At 40.4% G+C, this 24382-nt stretch overlaps 3 protein-coding genes across 6 annotated transcripts in view; all 3 read right to left on the bottom strand.

Annotated features, from left to right (window-relative positions):
- Nucleotides 1-1120: 1120 nt before the first annotated feature.
- Nucleotides 1121-6054, bottom strand: rpp14 (ribonuclease P/MRP 14 subunit). Of its 3 annotated transcripts, XM_007574955.2 has the most exons (6): nt 5946-6054; nt 5033-5143; nt 4333-4417; nt 4180-4256; nt 4020-4098; nt 2214-2357 (listed from the first exon to the last, which is right to left on the bottom strand). In XM_007574955.2, exons 2-6 carry the CDS (start codon nt 5122-5124, stop codon nt 2301-2303), a joined length of 390 nt encoding a protein of 129 aa, XP_007575017.1. In that variant the 5' UTR covers nt 5125-5143; nt 5946-6054; the 3' UTR covers nt 2214-2300. The 3 variants fall into 3 exon arrangements, with proteins under 3 accessions (XP_016517746.1, XP_016517747.1, XP_007575017.1); XM_016662260.1 differs by lacking the exons at nt 4180-4256; nt 4333-4417; nt 5033-5143; nt 5946-6054 and having other exon boundaries at nt 1121-2357; XM_016662261.1 differs by lacking the exons at nt 4020-4098; nt 4180-4256; nt 4333-4417; nt 5033-5143; nt 5946-6054 and adding an exon at nt 3127-3664 and having other exon boundaries at nt 1121-2357.
- A 459-nt stretch (nt 6055-6513) lies between these two features.
- LOC103153877 (monoacylglycerol lipase ABHD6-like) lies at nt 6514-14727 on the bottom strand. Of its 2 annotated transcripts, XM_007574953.2 has the most exons (10): nt 14619-14727; nt 14271-14312; nt 13146-13279; nt 11460-11619; nt 9873-9986; nt 8635-8767; nt 7768-7934; nt 7639-7693; nt 7139-7239; nt 6514-6989 (listed from the first exon to the last, which is right to left on the bottom strand). In XM_007574953.2, exons 3-10 carry the CDS (start codon nt 13262-13264, stop codon nt 6831-6833), a joined length of 1008 nt encoding a protein of 335 aa, XP_007575015.1. In that variant the 5' UTR covers nt 13265-13279; nt 14271-14312; nt 14619-14727; the 3' UTR covers nt 6514-6830. The 2 variants fall into 2 exon arrangements, with proteins under 2 accessions (XP_007575015.1, XP_007575014.1); XM_007574952.2 differs by lacking the exon at nt 14271-14312 and having other exon boundaries at nt 14619-14726.
- A 3807-nt stretch (nt 14728-18534) lies between these two features.
- ippk (inositol 1,3,4,5,6-pentakisphosphate 2-kinase) overlaps nt 18535-24382 on the bottom strand; it is a 33767-nt gene continuing 27919 nt past the window's right edge. The window contains exon 14 of the mRNA XM_007574951.2: nt 18535-21083. Coding sequence (XP_007575013.1) covers nt 20843-21083 — 241 coding nt within the window. The 3' untranslated portion in view covers nt 18535-20842. The remainder of the gene's footprint in view (nt 21084-24382) is intronic.

Genomic DNA, 24382 nt, shown 5'->3' with positions numbered 1-24382 from the left:
GCTCCCACAGTTCTTTCATTAAAGAAGAAGCTCCAGAGGATCAGAGTGAATCTGGACTGGGACAGAGGAAAACTGACATTCTCTGATCTGGATACTAACACACACATACACACCTTCAAGTGCACGCAGCTTCAGTGAGAAGATGTTTCCTTACATCACCACTATGGACAAAGCAGAAATCTTACCGATTAAGATCTCAGTCAGCAAACAGCAGCTCTGATGAAACTCAGCAGAGATGATCATCTGGTTGTTTTCATGAGCAGTTAAACGTTGAAAGCTCTGCTGATGGAAACAAACTGAGATCCAAACATCCAGAGTCCCATTTGGTTCCTGATTATTTCCAAGGTTGGAGCGCCATCTGATGGACTCTTCCGGTACATCACTTTGTCAGATGTTTGTCATGAACTTCTGTGATTTTTTTCCCCTTTTGGCCATTGACTGTGTCATCTGTTCAGCTCGGATCAGATCATACTTAATTCATTTATCTGTTAACTCTTCTACCAGTCCTATTAAGAAAACATTTTTCTAAATGAATATACTTTATTTTTCCCTGTGGGATTAATAAAGTCTGTGACAGACTGGCGACCTGTCCAGGTGACCCCGCTTCTCGCCTGAAGTTCGCTGGAGAGGCACCAGCACCTCCTGACCCCACTAGGGACAAGGGTGGTAGAAAATGGATGGATGGAGGTTGGATTAATAAAGCATATTCATTCATAATGTGTCTGAAGGGACTTTCTTTTTAGTGACTGAAAATATTTTAGACGATAATTTAAATAAACAGGCATAAAACATAGCAAAAAATAAAAGACTTCTTGAACTTTAAGTGGAGAATGACAAGGTAACCTTAATTTGACATTTAATCAATGGACTTCAGATGTTTTAGAGAAATATAAGGCAAAATATGATCTATTAATTTTTACCTGGTTGAGCTGAAAGTAGAGCTAACTTGCTTTCTTGCCCAATTGAAATGTTTCATATCAAAATATCACACAAAGATAATCTGAAAATAGGTTTTTAAATAATTGGAGGGAAAACATCAATTTAGGAAAATGTGAGGTAAACCTTCACCTAATAACTGGTTGTTCCACATAAACAAAGTAAAAACAGACTCATTTAATTTGAAATTTTTTTTTTTTTTATTGAATGAAAGACTTCACACAAAACAGTCTGCATTAACATAAGAAACCCGACATCAAACATGCTTATCATCTCTAATCTACGGAAGCCTCTAAGGGACACGGAGGGTTTTTTCTTTTGCATTCTCGCAGTAATGTACCAGTCGGTCCATGCGGCATCTTGAATACTGAAAGTCTGTTGTAAGGATTTTCCATCATCTGTTAGTGTGATAGCTGAAGTTTTACACCTTTTCTGTAAAGTTCAGAAAAAAAATACTGTCTGGAGTATTTTTGAGTTATTTTCGTGGTTTAATAAAGTTATTTGAGTTTTGATTGTGTCCTTTAATAAATTGATGTTTTCCATCTCAATCTTACACAAACATGAAAACGCAATTAATAGACTGATTTTCAATAAGATTTTTACAGAGGAAGGGAAACTTACAGTCTGACAGAGAAAATAATGTATAAAAAGTTTTTTCTTTTTTACTGAGGCTCTTTAAAGGCGTGTGAACTTTTAAATTAACTTATTAAACTGTGACTGTACAGAACAGACCGGGATGCGTTTGCTAATTTATTGCGAGGAAACGCAAAAGAAAAAACGTTCCCGAATGTCCCTCAGGGGCCTCCGTACAGAACACTTAAATAAAGTTAAACTTGACAGAAACGCTGTCAGGGACCCGGATTTAACCGCCATCTTCTTCGTCACTCCTGCTGCTGCTTCTCAGGCATCATCACCATCACCTCCCCCTCCATCACCACCTTGTCCTTGGCGGAGCACGTCACCGCAATGAAGGCGAACGACATCTTGATTTTACGCACTTCCGCCTCGGCCAGAACCTCCTCGCCGACGAAGAGCGGTGCCGGGAAGCGGATCTCCTGGTACAGGAAGACGCAGCCGGGGCCGGGCATCCGGGTGCCGAGCACCGCCGACATCAGGCCGTTGATGAGGACGCCATGGACGATGGGCGCCTCGAAGGACGTGGTGCTGGCGTAGGCCGGGTCGACGTGGAGCGGGTTGGTGTCGCCCGTTAGCTCGGCGAACAGCTCCACGTCGCGCGCCGAGAACGCTTTGGTGATGGAAGCGCGCTGGCCGACGTGGAGGCGACGTCCTAGGGGCGGGGCCAAAGGGAGGCGGAAAGGGCGCAGCCTGACGCAGAGCGGTGTCCAGGCTGACGTCATCCTGCTTCAGTCCAGCTGCAGGTCGCGGCTGTTTCCTGTCAGCGCCAGGAGGAACGGAGACACCTGAACGCACCATGAGGTCAGAGTCAGCAAATAAAGTTTATTTCTATTCAAGTGAGATGTAGTTTTAATCAGCAACAGAAATATAACAGGAAAAATAGATATTAAAATGAATTAAACATATTTAACAAAAATTAAAGCAACTTGACAATATAAATGTTTTAAAATACAGTGAACCAATAAAAAAGTTATTCATAAAAAGATTGTTAAATAAAAAAAAAATCTAATACAGTAAACATAAATATTAACCTTGAACATGTAGCTGTACAAATAAAAGAATAAAATTAGAAAATTCCCTCACCTAGAAGAAACTCAAAAGCTTTATGGCTTTCATGGTAGTTCTGTTATTTTTACTCAAATAAAATCACATCAAGTTAAAACTTAGCAAATGTTGATGCAGGTCAGGTTTTCTGTTTTGGCTAAATTCTCTGGTTAGTTTTTAAGCCACAATTATAAGTTTGAATGATGGAAATGAATGTTTTCCCTTATAATAATAAACAGAACTTTATGTTGGGTTATTAAATAAAATCCATTACAAAAATTTAAAATTGCTCAAATAAAATTAAATCAAGCTAAAACTTTTAGCAAACTGTGTATGTTGGTCAGAATTTGTTTTTAGCTAAATTGCTTTGGTTATTTTTCATCAATAGTTATTAGTTAAATGTTGGAAATAAACACTTAAACTTCTTTCTACAAATAAAGAAAAACAGAACATTAAGTCGGATAAAGATAAATAAAGAAATAAATTAAAATTTCAGCTGGAACCGCTCACATCAGAACCGGAGTTTAGGTTCTGCAGCAGAGTCCGGTCCAGATCACGGATCCATGTTGTTCCTTCAGCACTTTGGCTCCATTTCTGCTCTGGAGTCGAGAACAAACCGACTTTTTGAGCTGAAAGTGGTTCTGATACGGCTTCCTGTTCGCCCAGCGATGGGTGGGGCAGCAAGGTTTTCCCTGCTGATAGGAGCCACAAAGTTTGCCAAGATCGCAGCAAAAGTCTTAGAGCTGCAGCAAGCACCTTCCTCACATGATCAGCCAATCAGCATCAAGATGGAAACATGATCAGCCAATCATTTTGGACATTTTAAATCTTATAGGGAAAGATTTTTAAATCTTCTTAAACTGGAAACCGTTAGTCACAACACACAGTCTGTTATTTGTCATATTTACTTTTATTGTTATTTTTGTTGAATGTTAATGGAAAATGGGACCACAAACATCCACTGATGTTGACTAAAGTCCATTATTAAAGTTAGAAATTTGACTTTGTATTTTAGCGCCTTAAAATTGGGCCTCTGTCTCTTTAAGAAGCTCCTGCTCTGTCTGAAGCTCCTCCTTCAGGAAGTCATCCCAACATGGCTCCTTTTTTTTTTATTTTTTTTTACCAGTTGCTCTGAGAAGTAGCTCCTATAAGGAGCTCAGCAGATGTTTGCTAATTGCTACTGGCGAGTCTGAAGGAGCTGAGTGGGGGAGGAGATGAGTCTAGAAGGCGGGGCTACGTCCAACCAGGGGTTTTGAATAGCTGAATTGTTGCCATGGAGATTAAAGGTTAGGTATGCTAGGTATGTAATGCTACAACATGATGGAAAATTAAAAAAAAAAGTCGATTTAGCATGATACTGCCCCTTTAAATTTGAAAAGCACTGATGAATGAGATGTGCTGACCTGCAGAACCCTGAAGGCGCAGGCCCGGTTCTGGTAGAACCCCTGCAGGGTGAGGGAGCTCCACAGCTTCACCAAACCCCTGAAACAGAAACCAGAAGATAGAAATAAAAACCCAAACCGGCTCCAGGTTCTGCGGGCGGAGCCAGCTTCGGACTGGTACCTGCTGGGAACTCGCAGCAGAGCAGTTAGCGTCTCCTCATCATACTTCAGCACGTCCACATTCAGCGCCGCTCCAACCTGAAGAACACCAGCACTGAGTTATCAGAGGAAAGGTCCGGACCCGAGTGGCCGGGCAGAACCGTGAGGATCCCACCTCTCCGAACAAACTCCTCAGGCAGGAAGTGATGAAGGTCTTCAGGTCAATGGCGCTCACTCTGGCCGACTCATCCTCCAGCACCCTGGGGGGGAGATGGGACTTAACGCGGGCAAACAGATCCTGCGCACAGGGTTCACAAACATTCCCAAAAAGCATTGACCTCTGACCTCCTTAGCAAACCCACAGACAATACTACAAGATATGTAAGCAAACAACAACTTTTTTATTCACTATTCAATAATTAGTACATCAATTTAGCTTAAATGCTAACATTACACTGTCTGATTTTAGACCACCAAAGAGTTCTGCGGCAGAAACTTTTATTATCAGATCATATATTATCACCAGATAATACCATTTTTCCTCACAATCTTCTCTTTTGATAAGAAAATATGTATTTTATATTAATCACATCAAATTGTATTTTATATCAACAGTTCTCATGGATTTTGTCTTGACAGAAACTTTTCCACTTCTTGCTGCTATTCTAGCTTGATTATTTTAAGAAAAAAAAAAGATTAACAAAAAGCAAACATGATGAACTTAAAATAAAGACATTTCTGGGATTCTATTTTTTATTTATTTATTTTTATTATTTTTATTACCTTCCTTTCAACTTTCTTAAGCCCCCACAGCGCCCTCCAGTGGCCCGCGGCCCCCACTTTGGCAAACGCAAATCTAGACAGCCAAAACTTACAGACGGACTTTGAGGTAGTGATGCGGCGAAGCGTTCTTCAGTACAACCCGTTGGTACCCAGAAGATTCTGCCTCCTCAGCGCCCGCTCTCATTTTCTACAGACTGGAAACTCTGAAGAAAAGAATAAATCAGAAACCTGAAGGATGCAATTATTTAAATTTTTTCCCTACAGTCAGTGAACACACCACAGCTCCTGTATTAACAGGTTTTCCTGCACAAGGAGTTTTAGTTTTAATGAATGATTGGGAGGTTTTTATTTGCAGAAATGTATTCGAAGTTTTTGAGGGTCTGGATCATTAATTGGACTCAACAGAACCAGAACAGTGAAGAAATAGGAACATTTTAATCAAGTCTGTTAGCATTCAAGCTAATAGAAGCTAATTTTTAAACAACTATATTAATAAAAATCTTTTGGGCAAATCGCTGGACATAATAAAAACAAACGACGAGCCGGTTCCGAAAATTAAAAGATTCATAACTACAGAAACAAAATCATAAAAAAATTACAAGAAATCAAGACTGAAAATTTATTCTTACTATTATCTACCCTTATTCCAAATAAAATGTAGGGTATGTAGTTTGAAATAAATAAAACAAAAATTATGCATGAGGAATCTACATTGTATATGAGTACCACTTTCCACAATGAGGGACAGAAAATGCTGAATTTTTTTAGGACATTTTAATTTTTAGCTGTAGAACGGATTAACGGTCGCCCGGAGAATCAAAAGTAGCGTCCTTCTCAGACTGGACTACCGACAGATCTGAAACACCGACAGACTGGGGTCACAGCTTCCAACCCCAGGAGGAGGTCAGGGCGGAGCAGCGTGGAGCTCCAGGCCGTTAGAACATCTCTGGATCGGATCAGGATCTCCTGAACTCTGACGGAACACCATTAACTGTTTTTACTTACCGTCTACATGTCCGTGGAAAGCGAAATGCAGCGTGTTTACCCTGCCGCCATCAAAGTCATCGACACATGCGCACCTACCTCATAATTCTCTGTAAACAGGAGGTCTCACTCTGTCACAGGAACCGATCTTGTTCGTTTTAATCGCAAGTTTTTCCTCAAACAGCAAACTTAACGTGGATATTCTTGGAGTATTTTGAATCTAAATGAACTGTATTATGTTGACCAGAGATAAAATTAATATTTGGGACATTTATATAAAAAATACAGTAAATTCTTGCTCAGATACGTTTTCTATGTTCTATAGCTTTTTTTAATATATTTTAAAAAGTAAAAAACAATTTTTTGTTCGGTATGTTATAAAATACTTACATTAAAAGTTTATCAGAATATTCCTTATCTGTTGCGCTGTATCTAATAGTATATGGTGTCTGGGGGGGGAATGCATGGACCGAAACATCTTGGATAGTTTGTTTACTCTTTGACAGAGCTGTTAAAACGGTGGAGGGTGCTGCCCTCCAGTGGCCAAATGATGTTACCGCACGCAAAAAAAACAAAAAAAACCTCAAACCCAGTTTTCTTTTTTCCTTTTTTATTTAATTTTTCAACCCTTGGGGAATATTTGTGCAAAACCATTCTGTTAACTCATTCATCAATATTTTTAGTTTACAAAAAGAATAACAATTAGTCAGGAATCAGAATTTTCCCTCAGTTCTGTTTTTTTTTTTTCAATTTAAATTCTTATTTTTTTCCTTTCAAAAAGGGGAAAAAAAGAAACTATTTTTCAGATGAAAAGTTAGTCAAATTCCTCCCATTGAATGATTTTTGCTAACAAGTTGAGACGCATCTGTCAGTTAAAATAAGTTCTAGTTTTCGCTCCTCCACCGGTCAGGCTTGTTTCTTTGCTTTATTGTGGAAGTCCAGCACAAGGTTAGCAAATTTCCTCGGCCTCTCCAAGGCAATGGTGTGACCGCAGTTGTCCAGCAAATCCACCTGGCAGTGAGGAAGCGCCTTCTGGATCACTGTGGCTCCAGAAACATCCAGGATCTGGGAAAGTGGGGGCATTTGTAGAGATTTACTTAAATTCAAAGTGTAACTGGGTACAGAATCAAATGTTTTTGATGTTCTGATTTCTGAAAATATATTTTAATATGTTGGGAGCTGAATGTAAGACTTTCCAGCACTGCTTTATTTACCCGGTCGTTCTTCCCCCAGATGACCTGCAGGGGCGCTGTGATCAGATTCAGGTGTTCCTGCAGCAAGTACCGAGACTTCTCCCCAACGATCGCCAAGAACACTAAGCATAAATAGTATTTGCACAGATTAAACCAACAGAGGAAACAGAAACAAAATCAGACACTGACTGTCTGATGAAATGGCACCAGGATTAGTTTACAACTTGTTATAAGACACATAACCAGCAAATTGGTCATTTGTCTCATCTCATAATTTGCAATCTTTCGCAAATTTTTCCCAGTAACATATAATTGTGAGCTTATTGCAAATTTTTGGGAAGTTTGCCCACCTCTGCTAAAAGTTCAGCCACATTTTTCACATTTCTGCCAACAAATCTCACATAAATACATTTTAATGAACAAGTTTGGTCTTGAAATGAAAAATAAAACACTTTAGCAACTTGTGTCTTTATTTTATTTAAATCTGAGGAACGATGGGGAGTGAAAACAGGAAGACTGACCTTCTCTGTAGAAGTCGTTGTTTGGGATCCTGTTGGCCAGGAGGCCCCAGAGGAACTGCAGGAGCAATCAGAGCACCATGTCTGTTAGCCCGCGCCGCGGAAGGAAGCCTGGAGGGCTCAGTGCCGTACCTGGCGGGGGATTTTGGGCGGTTTATAGCAGCACAGCTTCAGCATGGCCTCCAGCTCCTGCATAGAGGTGGGGATAAGCGGGATGGGTTTGCTGGGCGCGTTGGGCGTCTCCAGGTCCAGCTCCTTCAGAAGAGCGATGAAGCTGGAGTCTGTGGGGTAATCCAGACCTGCAGGGAGGCGAGGAGGAGCAGAAAGCACCGGCAACGACGCAAAATTAAAATACCCAACGTTTCTGAAGCCAGAAAAATATAAATGTTTTGATTTTCTGATTTTGATGTTTTTTGTGGAAAAGGTTGTTATTCATTGAAGATCCAAAACTTTCAAATAATTGTACATATTTTCAGTATTAAAAGAAATTTCACTGAGTTTTCAGATTCTATGGGCTTGAATGAACAAATTTATTCTTTTATATATAAAAAAAAGATTTGGTAGCTTTTTATTTGAAGGGGAGCGAAGACTGACATAACAACATGAATGTTCAGTCCTGCTGCCATGCAGCGTCATCCAGTAAATAATGACACTTTTAGTGCAAAGCAGCATTAAAAGTGTCATTGTTTACACAATGACTCTTCGTGATAACACTATTAAACACTCCTCATGTCCACCAATTCAAGTAAACTGCTACCAAAGATTTGAGTTACTTTCTTTCAAACACTTGCTTTATTTAGCCAAGTTTAATAAATTAGATAAAAACTGGTTTCCATCTGCACCTGTGATGGAACAGCCAAATTCGTATCATTCTTGATTTGCAGTTGGGGGCCACACAAAATCACTGCAAGGGCCACAAAAGGCCCTGGCACCACACTTTGGACACCCTTGCCTTGGAAGTTTACAGGAAGTGAAACCTGAAGAAAGCTGCAGATTTACCTGCTGGACACACCAAGGTGAGGCTGCAGACGTCAGCCGGGTAAAGACCGGCATAGACGCCCGCCACGTTCCCGCCCATGGAGGTGCCGACCAGGTGGAACGGCGACTTATCCAGACCGACGCTGCGGACGAACTGAGCAGACACAAAACAGACAGGCGGCCATTTTCAACATGCTGATGGAGGTTCATGACGTAGAAACCAGAGTTATAACAACTCTGGATTTTCATTATAATTTAGTTTTATTGTGACTGTTTAATTCAGTTAGTTTTAATCAGTTTTTAGAGCGTGTTAGCTAGTTTCTATTAGTAATTTTTAGTTAAATCTTGTTTAGTTGTAGCTTACTTTTTATAGTAGTTAGTTATTTTATACTTTGGATTATTTTTAGGGGCAGAATTCAAAGTATTCTGATTATGTTTACATCGATTGGGTAATGAATTATCAACAGAAGATACTATTTTCAAAAAAATATTACTTTGCTGTTGAACAACCAACTGATTCTGCAGTTTTCTCCCAGATTTTGTTGTTGTCTTTTTAGGGACTAGTGTTAGCGCCACCTGGAGGATTATGGACTGCCATAATTTATCAACTACTGACATAAACTGCTTGTGTGTTTAAAAACAATAATCAATTTAACATCAGTCTGAAAAGTTAATAAATAGATTCGTAAACACAACAATGAAACTAGCCTAGCCTAGCCTAGCATAGGATGCTAAACAACCAGTTTCTGTCTGCAACAGGCGATCAGTCATTTTCTCTGATGTACACTGATCTATACTTTAATGTCTCCATAGGGGACATTGTTGCTAATCAAAGCTGCTACCACATAAACACTCTACAAACAATAAAAACATTAAAGCCACAACAAAGTTGAGTTTTGGACCATGTGGGATTTGTCAGCTACATGGAGTCCAAAGCCAGCAGCTTCCTGTCTGAGGCTGGATACTTTTCCATCAAAATTCAAGTTTGCTGAATAAAAGCTGTTTCTGGAGGTCATTTCAGTAGTGAAACGAGGGCCGACTGTGGCTCAGTGGGTAAGGCAGTCGTCTGGTGATTGGAAGGTTGTAGGTTTGATTCCAGCTTCCTCCTGCCACATGTTGATGTGCCCCTAGGCACTCAACCCCAAATTGCCTACCGGCAATCGGTGTGTGAATGTGACTCCAGTGTAAAGAGGTGAAAATGATTTTTGTTTGTGTTTCTACCGTCTCTATCTGCAGGCGGATGGAAGCGTTGCACCGACCTGATGGACTCGCCTGGCCTGACCCTGGATGCTGTAATCTTCTGCCCCGGTTCGACTCGTCCCTTCATGTCCAGGCATGTCCAAGCAAACCACATGCAGGTTTCTGGGGAGGTACTGGAAGCAAGAAGCAAACATAAACAATAATGTTCTGATCCTTCTATTGCCTTAAATTGAAGCAAATAAATCATTAAATAAATCAGAATTTATGTTGCAACCAGATTATTGAGCAAAAACTGACAGAACGTAGAAACTGTGGGTTGAAATTAAAGTAGTGCAACTATGAAGTCTGGTTTGGTTTGAATGCAAAAGCAGGAAGTGAACTACACCGCAGGGCATTCTGGGTAAATCCAACCAAAGCTAACGTGCTAGCCTAGCGCTAGCAGCAGAAATGGCTCCTGGTCTTTAGCCTAAAGAGAAATCCTCCAACCGCTAAAATCCTCCATCTTGTTTCCATCTGGTGAAGAAGGAAGTTGCTCTCAGTGTCTTCAGAGGTTTTTGTGTCGTTTCCTTCAGTGGTTCTTGGTGCAGCGCCCCCACAGGCCAGGAGGAGAACAGGTTGGTTTGACTCAGAACCACAGCAGCTGGAGGTGGAGCAGATGTTCTGGTTCTAGTAGAACCGGGTCTACCGGGAGGGAAAACAGCCCAATTCTGAGTCTCACTGACTGTCTATAAGAAGCCCTCCTGGGTTAATTGCACTGGTTTCAACTCATTACCTGGAGAAAAGACACCTGTCCTCAGCCAACCAATCAGATTCCACCAACATGCCTCCAATAAAGACTCTGAACAACTTTGGCTAAAACTTATGAAGAAATATCAAATATTTTTTAACTATAGACAATTAAAAAAAATGCTGAGCTTAGTCGTTTTTTCCATTTATTAGACTCCCAAGTCAGAATGAGATCGAGTATGAATAATGTTTTCAGATCTATTTTTCTTCTTGAGATTGCAAATTGTCTGTTTTAATATTTTGCAAACTTTTTAAGTTTTTGTCTCTTTCTTAACCTAAAACTAGGAATAAAAAGGTGGTTCTGAACAAACGACATCAAATTTCCTTTCAGAAAGATGATGCAACGTTCGCTGCTCTGAACGATGAACTGATTACAAACATGGCCATCCCAACTGGATCCAGAGCGAACCTGGTCCAGAAGTACAGAGACCTCAGAGGCTCTGGACCAAAGATCAGAGTTACAGTTTTCTGTTGTATCAAACACTGATCTAATGCAGTAAAGTGCAAATTAATCAATTCACTGGGATTTTCTTGTTTTTAGATTCCGTGTCATGGAGTTGAGGCGAGTTGCATTTTCATGACGAAAGTTACAGGCGTTGTCGTTTGTTAGAAGCAGGAAAACCTGAAAAATCTGTTCCAATATTCCTTCCTTTCCTTTCTGTTTGGGCTTGTTCTGCAGCAACAGAACCTGCGTAATCTGGAGAACCGGGTCGGGAACATGACAAGAACCCGAAACGCAGCAGTTCATCAACAACAGCATGACTGGAAAAGTGGCTTAGTCAAAGTTCAGATCTCAACTTGACTGAAATGCTTAGTTGGGACCTTAACGATGTGAAGTGGTGTGTGTGTGTGTGTGTTACCATGACAACAGGCAGCCACATGTCCTTGGAGGCAGCGAACCCGTGCAGCAGAAGCAGCGACGGTGTGGCGCCCCCTGGTGTCCCGCGGGTGGTATAACAGAAGCGGTAAGTTCCACTGTGACAGTAACGGACCACCATGCCCTGCAAGCGGCGATTGTACCTGACAGGAGAGCAGCGGGTTAGACCCAGCAACCCAGAACCGACCTCTGACCTCTGGATCCAGAGCGTCCTTCCAAACAGTCAGGCTTTCCTCTAATCTGGTTCTGATCCACAGTTTTCCAGTCCTGAAGGTTTTGTTTTTGGATGTTAGCCGTTTTATTCGGGACCAGAACATGGCGCCACCATCTGAACCAAGCCGTCCCAATTCAACTGATTGAATTGGGAATTGAATTGAATTTTTGCCCTCAAGAGAAAAAAGCTAACATGATAAAATAAATTTATTTAAAAATATGCTATTAAAACACAGAAAAAAGATGTTTTATATTATTTTTATAGTTGGTAGCCATTTTTCATCTCTTCCTGCTGTTGGCTGCCCCAGTTGGGGAATTGAAAGAAATTTAATGTTTTTCAGCTCATGTTACTTAAATAATTTAAATAATTAATTATTTAAATTATTTATAATAATAATTAAAATAATATGGCACACTTAAATACCACTCCAAATTTCAAAATGTATTTTTTTATTTGCTGCTCCTAAATCGTGAAAATGAACAGTCATATTAACATTGGTACATTTTAAGCCAATTCTTCTTCAACTTTTATTTAGCCAGGATAAGACTCATTCAGATCAAAGATTTATTTTACAGAAGTGTCCTGACATGATGCTAACGAGGGTTGGTAGCTTAGCTAAAGCATCTGGTGTTGACATGTTGGTATGGGGAGAGGGGCCCAAATGAAAATCTGCTCTGGGCCCCAAAAAGACTTGGACCGGCCCTGATCTGGACGTTGGTGAGGATCCTGCAGCCACGAGCTGTTTATCAATAAACAGTCTGCTTTCATAATTCATTGCAAAAACAATAAAGCAGCTGAATAGTTCTGGATCAGAAAGTGTCTTTGTAAAAAGAGAAATTACATAAACCGAAGAAGAATGACGCAGATAGAAACCCAACATGAAGGTTATGACACTCATCGTTTCATGGCAGTAAACGGTTTATAGCAGAAATTTCCATCAACAGTTCTGAGAACACGAGTCAAACTAAAGGCCCTGGGGCCAAATCTGGCCCGTCACAGCTCATTCTGCGGCCCTCTTGACTCTAAAGAGCCACATGAATAAAACTTTGTTTTCTTTGTGTGAATAAAACTTTGTTTTCTTCATGTGTCATTTCTTTGATTGATACCATCTTAATCAAAGAAATGCAGATTTTTTTGCAGTGTGCCAAATTATATCAATGTAAAAAGATGTAAAAAGATATTCGATACTATTTAACTTTTATAAGTATAATGCAGAGACAAGTATTTATTTACATGTTCGTAATTTGTTAATGGGTTTCATCGATATTTTCTGCCACAACCGGCCCTTTGAGGACATTCATTATCTTGATATGGCCCAGAATGAAAATGAGTTTGAAACCAGAAAGTATGAGGAAGCGCTGACTTTACAGGATGAACATATTGAGGTGAAAGGTCATTCAGTGACTCATCAGCCGTGAGGCGTGAATGGAGGCGGCGCGTCCTGTGTGTGTTTACCAGTTGAAGGCCTTCAGCAGCACTCCGGGCCAGAACACGAAGGACGTAACGATGGCGAAAACAGGAACAAGCAGAACTCCTCCTGTTAGCACTAAGGTTTTAGCCCACGTTAGCTCCATCGCTGCTGCAGACGCCTTGAAAACAACCAAACATCTGATCAGATCGTTTTTTCCTCCCGGATCTTTATCAATAAAACTGAACTTCAGCTGCAGTTCGGCCCGTCACAGTAACAAATGTTGCTGGACAATAAACTGTCCCAGGAGTTATCACGACAAACGATAATGATGTCCTTAAAAAAAGGTTAATTGAGACCAAAACATTATGCTGAAGACTTTATCATCCAGTTTTTGGTAGAAAGAAAGAAAAAACAATCATGCAAATTAAAATTATTGAGCTTGTTTTAATCTATCATGTGATTAATTAATTTATTGATTATTGTGACAGGCCTGCAAGACGAACAGAACAGAAACAGTTTGCTAAAGGGTTTCTTTGTAAAGTGAACAAAAAAAGAAATGTTGGAATATTTTTCGTTGAATACTTTTTGTGCGTCTTTATTGAGGTTACCAATATTTTAGAACATGTTTTGTTCATATATTTCATGTTATTTTAGTGCTTTCTGCTGGTATTGTTTTCATAATGCTGTTTCTAAACTGTTTTTCTTATTCAGTGGTTTTTACTTTTCATCATCCTGTGAAGCATTCTGAAACTATAATCATAATAAATGTTAAAAGCAGCCGACTGGGGGTGAATGAACAAACTAATTCACAAACTAGTGGCCTACATTAACCAACAAGAGGGGTCGGTAAGGTCACCATTTCTCCCCTGAAACACGGAGGTGGAGCGACGATGGTGTGGGACGAGAACATGGGACAAAATTCAACATTTTAAAATAATGATCCAGAACCCAAGATGGACTCAACAGGAACTAGTGGAGGTTCTGGACAGACAATCAGAAACCAGGTTCTGATCAGAATCAGTTGGGTTGTTTCTGTTATGATTTGTAAGAAAATCAATATTATCACCCAACTAAAAACCACCAATAAAAGAAAATATCCAGGAAAAATATCCATCAGAACGGAAGAAAGAGAAATGCTGCCAGCGTATGTAAACTTATGAGCAGCTTACCTCGACTAGTAGATCAAAGTGGGCGGGGATAAAACCGTAATACTAAAAAACAAAACAAAAAAAACCCGGCTGTGAAAGTTTGCAGTGAAACTGGAGGATATTCTGGATTATTACAGGACTGTAATGTATTACTGGATTATCAGCAGCATATAAGGAAACTTCCCTCTGATTTTAATAACATCCAGCCTCTTAATAATTTTTTACCGAAGAGGAAAACCGTCCAAAGCCGGTGAACAACGACGGTTGCATAAAACTAGGACCGGCAGAATGAACGGAAAACCTGCACACCGTGAATCCCGTCCGAATAACACCTGAACAGAAACACCGGCAGAAGAGACAGAACCGAACCTGTTCAGCGCCTCCTGCTTCACTTCTCCCGACTCCTCTCTTCTCTTTCACCCAAATTACACAATCGTTGCTCAGCCTTTCATCCGCACTTAAAGAGAAACGACCGTGGTGCGTTCACGGACCGTGGGAAATGCGGCGGGGCTCCGTTTGAGATAAAAACAGANGTGTGCCCCATTGTTGACTCGTGGTTGCTGAAAACCTTACCAGACTGACTGATTTTAGTGACATAGTGGGTGTAAAATATTGAATAAAATGTTGTGCCACATGACTGGCTTTATTTTCACTCTTATATTTAACTTTATGACACACAAAACTACAAATGAATAGTCCTTATTGTCTCCAGGTGCATTCTGGGTAAAGCTTATCACCAACGTCATCATCAGTCACTTGGCAACAAATGACAAACTAGCTAGAGCATTTCTACGGACTACTTAACATGTTTTGAATTTGTGTTGTTTCATCATTAGTGACCAGTAGCCTGATGTTTCTGTTGTTTCCTTGGTTTGTTGTACTTCATGTCAGATGGATTATCAGAATGACATAGTCGCTCGTTCTGGTGGTGAAACTTGTTAGCTCCGCTGTTGCAGGCATGTCCATGTTGTAAGGTTACATTATCATGAGCTTTATTATTTGGGCCCGGTCATTAGCCCCGCCCCCCGGGCGTCTTGTTCCGCTACTGCGTCACATGTTTGCCTGAGGAGCGGAGGCAGCAGTATGGCGTCTTGTCTGGGGCTTATAATAACAAGGTAAGTTTCATGTTAAAGTGATCATGTTTTTGACTATTTTTTATGGAGGCATTATTTTTCCGTTTACGCAAGAGTATCGATTCATATACATAGTTCGCTTAAAGTACGTTTATTTGTTTGGACATCACGGTACGACTGTTTATTATCTTAACCGAACATTAAAACTGTCAGGAAAATCTGGAGGCCATTTGACTTAACATTATTTAGCTGCAGATGTCGTTTTCTTTAAGTTTTTGGCTGTAGACTGCAAAATGGGGGAATGGTATGGAGTTAGATTTGTTTCACAATTATTCAATCAGAAAAAAAAATCATGTCAAACAAAAAAAGTAGTATTCAATCAACAAAAAAAAAATTCAAACAAAAAATCTTAAAAACTGTGGAAAGAGTCCAGCGCTGCCCCCTGCTGGAGGATCCACAGCTGTCCTCAGGAGCTCTGATAGACCAGGCCAAACATCTGGGCAACCTGGCCTTCAACATCTGGAGCAACATGAAGGGCATGGTGACCTACACTCCTCTGGTTCTGGACCCAAACACNAGAGGAAGTTACTTCCACCCAGGGCCGGCCCAAGGCATAAGCAAACTGAACAGCCGCTTTGGTTCCCCTGCCAAACTGCCTAAATGGGTTATCATAACTGCGGTGAGTACTGATCAATTCCTCACTTTTACAAATGTGTGATTTGTTTGCAACATGGACATGGAGTGACAGGTGTCATTCATGTTTATGAATGTGCTGTGCATAAGAGAAATACTTCCAAGAAGGGTATTTTTTTTTCTTTCTATGTGTCATTTTAGTCATAAAAATAGCATATGATTTAAACACAACTAAAATAAATACATCACTAAAGTAAATACATAAATGACAGTAGCACAAAGTCTGTATTATTTATTAATTCCGGCATTAATGTCACCGTAAAAAATAAGTTATCTTATAAAACACTGTATTTTTTCACTTTCTTAAGGATGTAGAGCTAATTAAATGACATAAACAATACCTTGTATTATAAATAATATCTATACATCTCCATCAATTATAGGAGGAATAAAAGAAATAAGGAGACATGAAAGGTAACATGATCAACTATGACAGAAATACCATTTACAATGTAAGAAACTTAACTGAGCAAAAGTCAATAACAAACAAATGAATTAGATTCACAGAAGAATAACAATGTTACAACCAGGGTTGTTAAATAGATAAACAGATATAAGTAAAGATTCACATTTTTGCTTTTATGGTGCCATATATTATTCTGAGAGACTTTTTGTTGATAGAGTTTTATACATAGGAAAAATAAAATGAAACTATCTACTCTACCAAGGTGGAAATTTTCCTTCAACTCTAAAAAGATAAAATAAAACACATTCATAGAATCACAATATCAACAATTTTTGCGTCTAGTAAAACACTTAGCATGCTATGGGTAAATGTTATCATTTAGTTTAGTTAAGAATAATTATTGCACCGTCAATAAATGACTTCCATGCTTCATGAGCTCAGTTTCAAACTGATGAATAAAGAAGATGAATGCTCTCTGCTAAAACATTTCTTGCTCTCTCCGATGTTCTGTCAGCAAACAGTTGAGACAGAGTTGTTTGTGGTTTCACCACTATTTACCTGCTATTTCATCCACAATTGAAAGTATTCTTAAAAGTTTCTCTGTTAGTCTGCAGCTCATCTGACCAAAGCCGAGGAGACGAAAACTTAAAACTCTCAACATTATCTTGCATACAACCTCTAGTTGGTAACTTCTATATCACTGGGTCTTTTTAAAAATAGAGTCTCAGAAAACATTTCTTAAAAATATAGCCAGTGTTTTGAGCAAAGTTGAGCTGACTGTCCAGGAATAACCAAAAGTATTTAAAATTTGACAGTTTCAACAGGTTGGCCATCGAGTGAAACCGGAGCCACTTTCAGGTCTTGTTTAGGTCATTTAATTAGCTCCATCTCCTTACGAAAATGAAAAATTAACAATAAATAATAAAGANGGACCGTGGGAAATGCGGCGGGGCTCCGTTTGAGATAAAAACAGACAGAGGAAGTTACTTCCACCCAGGGCCGGCCCAAGGCATAAGCAAACTGAGCAGCCGCTTTGGTTCCCCTGCTAAACTGTCTAAATAGGTTATCGTAACTGCGGTGAGTACTGATCGATTCCTCGCTTTTACAAATGTGTGTCATTGTAGTCTTAAAAATAGGATACGATTTAAACACAACTAAAATAAATACATCACTAAATGACAGTAGCACAAAGTCTGTATTATTTATTAATTCTGGCATTAATGTCACCGTAAAAAATAAGTTATCTTATTAAACACTATATTTTTTCAATTTGATGAAATAAAAATCCTGCCAATGAAGATCTCAGTGATCAAACAGCAGCTCTGATCTTCTCAGCATGAAGAACACAAAGTCTAAATAAAACCTTATTTATGAAATCACAAGAAAGCTGAGAGGCTGATCATGTTTACTTAAAGAACATCTCAACAGATTGCTAGTTGGATGAAACCATTTTGTTTCCAATAACTCTCAGCGTTTCTGTCTGATTTCATCTCTGCTGCTCATCACCATGGAAACATTCTGGGTGATATTAAGTTTCTGTTAAATAATATTTTTGTTCATATGAGGTGAGAAGAACTTTGTTTAAAGATAGAAATTTTTCTTCATGAGACTGGAAGTTGGTTTCAAGTGTGAAAATAAAGAGTAAACTGTTCCAGTGTGTCTGTGTTACTGGGAGAACTGGAAACCAGCAGCAGCGTCCTCCACAGAAATGAAAATAATTCATATAATAGCAAAAAATAATCAGGCAAAAGAAATGTTTTCTAAAGCAATTTCTTTCAATAAAAAAATTAGGAAACTTTAACAAAAGCTGCATGTGTGTCTGTGCCTGGTGAATTTTTGGTTAAAACATGTTTGTTCTTTATTCAGTGAAGTTACTCAAAGTGGGTGGAGAATCCAGAAATTTTACTCAAATAAAAAGTGCAGTGTAGGAAAAATACTCAAAGTGCATTTTTTTTACTTAAGTAATTGTAACTTGTCACAACCCAACGCTGCTCAAGATTAAACATAGAAATCTGAAAATTTGACATTCGTGAATCAGTTCCCCAGTCGGCCTGCAGGGGGCGGTGCTGATCCTGAACCAGACAAACACACAGGGAACAGACAGACCAGAGTTCGGTTCGGTACAAATGTTTATTCTGATACAAAGAGCGTGACTGTGACGGCAGAACCAGCGGAGCTTGTTGGTCCAAATCTACAAAAATAAAATGATTTCAGTAGAAAACACCAGACAGCTGTTTGGCCTTTACATCCTCAGAGTTTCTGTTGCTTTGATTTCCAGTCTACAGGAATCACAGAGCTGATGACCTATGACCCTCAGCGAATGAAGGCGCTCAGGCAGCCGGCCAATCAGGTTCCAGCTCAGATTTTTAACAATTTAAACAGGAAACTGAAGCTAAGTGTAACTAAAAATCCTCTGATTTCACATTTTTATCCCCTTTTCTGAAAGTTTAAAATATTTTTTAATTTTTTTAACATAAAAATCTCACTAAAACTGTTCATATGTCATTTATTTTGAACATTTATTTTTTCTTTTTGTATTAAGCAACCTGAATGTTCCCCTTTGCTGTCGTTTGTTAGTTTTCAGAAATAATAATCTTTTCTGTAAAGTTAGGGTTAGGGTAGGCTGTAAAGTTTTCACACCCCTGTTAAAGTCACTTTTTGTGACATCGAGCGGTGAGTTCTGAAACATTTAACGTGACATTTATCTTGAAAAAACAAGAACCTGCATGAATAAATTTTCACACCCTCAATCTAACAGTTTTCCTCACATGAAATTGTTAATTAAATGTTCTGACTGGATGTTTGGTCTCTGAGATGATGGAAAATAAAATCCTTTAGCTTTCTAGCACATCAGTGTAATATGCCCTTCTCCTGACTGATACCTTTAAACCGTCTGACCCTGAGGAACATGAGCAGATGTGAGGAAGATCCCAGCTTAGCTTTATTTCAGGTTCATCAGATTCACCTGAACACTAGAACTGGACCAGAACCTGCTAGTTGGACAGTGTGTAAACTTGACCGTGTAACTACAGATTTATTGGTTTTGTTTTCCCCACTAAGATTAGTTTGTGTTCCAGGTGAATTTTTCAGGATAAACGTCATATTAAAGGTGAATAAAGTCGGCTTTTGCCTCACAGGAAGTGCATATATTCACAGGAGTTTGAAAACCTTTGAAGTGTCTCAGCTTCATCATCAAACAAATCGACTTTATCAACATTTTACTGATTATGAGCCATAACCTGAAAATCCTCCCAGTTGAACTGGAACGTTTCCAGTCTGTGGCGGCGTTCAGACAGGTCACATCCAGTGATTAGTGAGCGGTTCCAGTGAGCACATGCTGCTACTGATTGGCCAAAGGAGAGTGCCTTCGACAGGAACCGAGGTCAAAGGTCAGCGGTTTCTCTGAAGCCGCTGCTGGCCGGTCCAGCAGAATCGGTCCAGACCTGCTGAACGGGTCGGGCTGCAGGGGAACACAGCCTGTAACAGAGTTAGCTTCCTCAACAAACGCACCATCACCGTCCTTCAGAACCAGCACCAGCCATGTTTGGCACAGAAAGCAGCAGGTCAGAGGTCAGATCGGACCTTCATAGCAGAGTTCAGGTCAGCCGAACGCTCTGAGTTCTAGAACGATTCTGAAGGGGTCCGGTTGGACTCTGGAGCAGCTTTCAGTCCAGATATCGGACCAGTCCTCATTTCCTCACTACTTCTTCTCTGTTTGGATCAGCGGTTCTCCAGAACCTCCCTAAGGTCCTCCAGGTTCTGTTTCTCTGTTGGACTGAAAAGGACTGAATATCAGACAAACTCTAAAAGAACCGTCTGGAAGACCTGCAGGAAGAACTGCAGAACCAGTACACCCAGAACAGAAAGAGGAAGGAACCGGATCAGAGGAAAGAACCGGGACTGGATCAGAACCTTTGAATACTGCTGTTTAACATCCACACTGAAATCTGTTCTGACCCCAGTGAACTGTCCGGTCCGGTATGGCATAAACAGAACCAAACCCGCTCTCCTCAGACGCTGGGAGGTTCTGGCTCAACTTGAAACTGGACCCAGTAAAAGGCTGTCCTGTTGCTGCCTGAAAGTAAATCACTTCCTGTTATCAGTGGAAACATCAGAGGTTCTGTCCCAGCTCTGTTGGAGCCCGGATACAGAGACCAGAACCAACTGACCCAGGAGGTTCTGCTGGTTCTGGTCGGGGTCAACCAACCCTTTAATTTGACCTTTTAAAGCGTTTCAGCAGACGCCTGCTGACAGTGTTTGATGATGATGACCTCAGAGCATCAGAGCCCGTTGCTATGACAACAGCTTCAGGAGAGGTCAGAGTGAAGCTGTGAGTTTGTGGTTAAGGAAAACAGAACCAGCGCTGGGTTCTGGTCGGACTGCTGTCTGGGCAGTGACCTCTTGACCTCAGAACTGGTCGTTCATACAGCCTGGAAGAGAAAAGCCCGCTCCTCCCTCTCCGCCGCCAGGATGCTGGGCAGTGGCGGCAGGGAGCCGTTGGGCAAGGTACCGCCCGTCCTCAGGTAACAGGAGACGATCTTCTGGTCCAGACGCAGCTGGCGGGGGACGCTGTCCAGCGGCTTGGGGTCCAGGTCCAGGACTGAAACGGAGGAGGAGAAGGCCTGAGGTCTGAAGTCCCTGAGACGCTTCTGGGAGGAGAGGCTGTGGAGGAAGAGGAGGGTTAATGACGATGCTTTAACTTGCCGTCCATAGCCACCACAACGCCGTGTTGACTAAATGAAACCTGGAGATGCAGAAATTAATAATTTAGCGCAGTGCGCCACAGCAAGGGAAAAGTAACGCAGAAAAGCCCTGAAGAACAACTCAAAATAATTTGCATTTTTCTTTTTTCTCGCTGTCCGAGTCTGCTACCGTACAAAAACACATGTTGCCATAGTAACTGAAAACTACCCCAAAACCACGCAAATATTACCCAAACAAAGTCCGTTGCAGTTTTATGTTTCCATCCAGGCTTGATGTTTATTTTGCGATTGTTAATAAGAGATCGCTGTGGTGGCTAATTTGCCGCAGCAGTAGCTAAACCAGGGGTGTCAAACTCAATTTCACCGAGGGCCACTTCAGCATATTGGCCACCCTCAACGGGCCACATTGACGGTACAAATCAGGAGTGCCCAGGTGCAGTCCTCTAGACTGCACTTTTAGATGCATCCCTGCTAAAACACACCCCAGACAAAAGGTTGACTTCCCTCATTAGCAGCAACTCAGTTCTGTAGAGCCTTATAATGAGTANGCTGTTGGATGCAGGTAATGTTAGCTAAAAGATGACTAGCTAATATCAATACAGAACCTTAAGCTTGTTAACAGAGCCGTGCAGAGACCACTAAAGGGACAGGTGCTCAAAAAAAAGGGCACATCTAACCGCATTCTAGGACAGAATATGAACTAAGCCATAAAGCTTTCAGAGTTTAATAAACAATGATAAATTACAAAATTGTGAGATATACAATCACAGCTAAGGTAAATCTCTATACAGAGCATACAACTATGCATATGTAAGATATTTTATTAGTAATTTCTTTCTGCAGGTCTATTTTGTTATAAGAAAGTATTGCAATATTCAAACCCACAATAAGCAAGATATGTAAATCAGAGCTGGACCACCAGACATATTTTGTTTTTACACTATTAAAAATGTTAACAAGGGCACAATGCAACCTTTTAGTGGACTAATCTATGAAAAAGAGCTGCCTGTTTGCTGCAGTGGAGATGAAGATGGTCCATTCAGGAACACCTGTTCAGGTTGTTTTACCTTTGTTTACCTTTGCTGCGGCGCTTTACAGCCGCTGTAATTTCTGAACGTTCAATAAACGACAAACTTGGACTAATTACCTCGTTCTTTGTGACTATACGTCATTTACAACAAACATCAAACATGTAAATATGTTTCATTAAGTGTTTAACAAACAAATTACTTCTACCGCAATAATTATGTGAAATTAAATTAATTGTCTAATATAAAAAAATAGTTTGGTGCTGTTGGGCTCAGAGTCTGAGAGGCTTTTCCTCTATCAAACAAATTTCTTTTTTTTTTTGCCTCTTATTTAGTGGAAATATTAATGTTGATGAGACTTTCTCCAAAATGATAACCTACATCCCCCACCCTACCTGTAGCTCCTTCCTGGAAGTGATGTCACAAATATGTTACAATTGTGGGAGGAACTGTCTGATGTTGATTTCAGTGCCTGACACCTGGGTGGTACATGCTAAAACAGATTATCTCTCCTGCAACGTATGTGAAGGCCCTTAGAGGAATAACAAAAGGAAGAAGAGGAGAAATTACTTTTGTTAGAATGCCAGTCCAATGTACAACAGTTCCACAGAAAGCCCTGGCAGTGAAAACGTACTACATGAAGCAACAATAGTAAGAAGAAAAGAAAAACAAGGAGTCTGGATAGGGAGTAAGGTCTAAGGTCTCAAACTAAAGCCGGTGTAAAGTATCTGGCCAAATCTCAAAGTACGCTGCAACTCTGGAGGCTGTCAGAGACCCAGAGAAAATTTTCCAGGCAACCTGCAGCTCCAGGCCCAGAGAAGAAAAGGGTTTTTTTGCCTAAAGAAGAAGGCCATCCAAGAGTTTCACAGGACTGAGAGACAGAGGTGCTCATGTCAGATAATGACGAAACGACCCCAGCAGACATTTTTAGGTAGAAAATACCTGCTGGGATGGGGACAAGATCTGCACAAAGGTGGAAGAAGAATCCTACTAGACACCGAAACAGAGGTGTCCATGACCTGCTAGACCTAGAGACACTCGACACCTGAAGATTCAGGTTGTCATTGGGATCATAAGAGATGACATTTGGGACATGGAAAGGTATTGTATGAATAAAAGACTTGTACAAGCTCATCACAGTAAAATATTTTAATGAACTAAACAAGAAAAGGAAGAATTATCGCTCACTAAGTCAAAGGCCAAACCAGCTGGACTGCAGACTAATGAAAGTTGGATTGAGTAAAGACCAAGAATGGTACAAAGCTGAGGACGGGAGGTGAGACACTCAGATGTGGGTCATTAGAAACAAATTGAGTCTTCCTTGAGCTAATAGCCAATAGATCCTGATCAAGGTAAAACTCAACATGTTTAGGAATCTCAGTACCTGTTGGATGGAGAGCTGAGCAAGTTCTAGTCTCTCAGAGTATGGAGGTAGAAGATTAGTTCAAAAAATTGTTGCTCTGTTCTGTGACAGTGAAGCTCCACTGTTTGTCCTGGGTCTCAACACAATTCTGTCGACATATAAGCAGATCTTCATAAAACCCACCACCACACGGATCTTTACCAGCTTAAACCGTAGGTTAATCTAAACTGTGGGTATCTAATCTTTAGCTCCAAATAGACAAGTAAACTACAAGGATTGTCTTGCAGTTCTAGCGTCTAAATATTTGGGATGATATTAAAGTAACTAAAGGATGAAGAACACCAGTCTGAAGGAAGAGAACAGTGGAATAAGACGGCAGCACTAACTTAGGCAGATTATCTTGAGAGTTCAGTCAAAGCTGAATGACTGCAGCACTGAGGACTGAGGTTTATTTTGTCATCTGATCTGAGCAGAGAAAAATAAAATCTGTTAATCAGTGAGTTTTATAGCAGCGCAGAGGTTGAATTCTAGACTTTGGAATGAAATACACCTGAGTTGGAACTGAACTGAAGCTGGAAGCAGTTTGATTCTTCGTCCTTACAAGTCGATCAGATCCACCTTCAGACCAAACTAGCAGCTTCCTCTGAGTGAGTCCAGCTGCAGGAGGGAAAAGTGGAAACCTCCAGCTCTGCTGCTTCAAGCTGCTCACACTGAAGGTGAGTTGGACCAAAACACTCAGAGTCACTTTGAGGGAAGTTAGTAGAGGAGGGAGGGAGCCGAGACGGTTTGTTTATATTCAGGCAGTTTGTTTTCAGTTTAGAAGAAAAAAAATGAAAAGGCAAAAACCACACGAGCTTTTTCATTTGT

This window comes from Poecilia formosa, unplaced genomic scaffold, assembly GCF_000485575.1.
Source record: "Poecilia formosa unplaced genomic scaffold, Poecilia_formosa-5.1.2 Scaffold365, whole genome shotgun sequence".
NCBI lineage: Eukaryota > Metazoa > Chordata > Actinopteri > Cyprinodontiformes > Poeciliidae > Poecilia > Poecilia formosa.
This window is presented reverse-complemented; position numbering and strand designations above follow the sequence as displayed.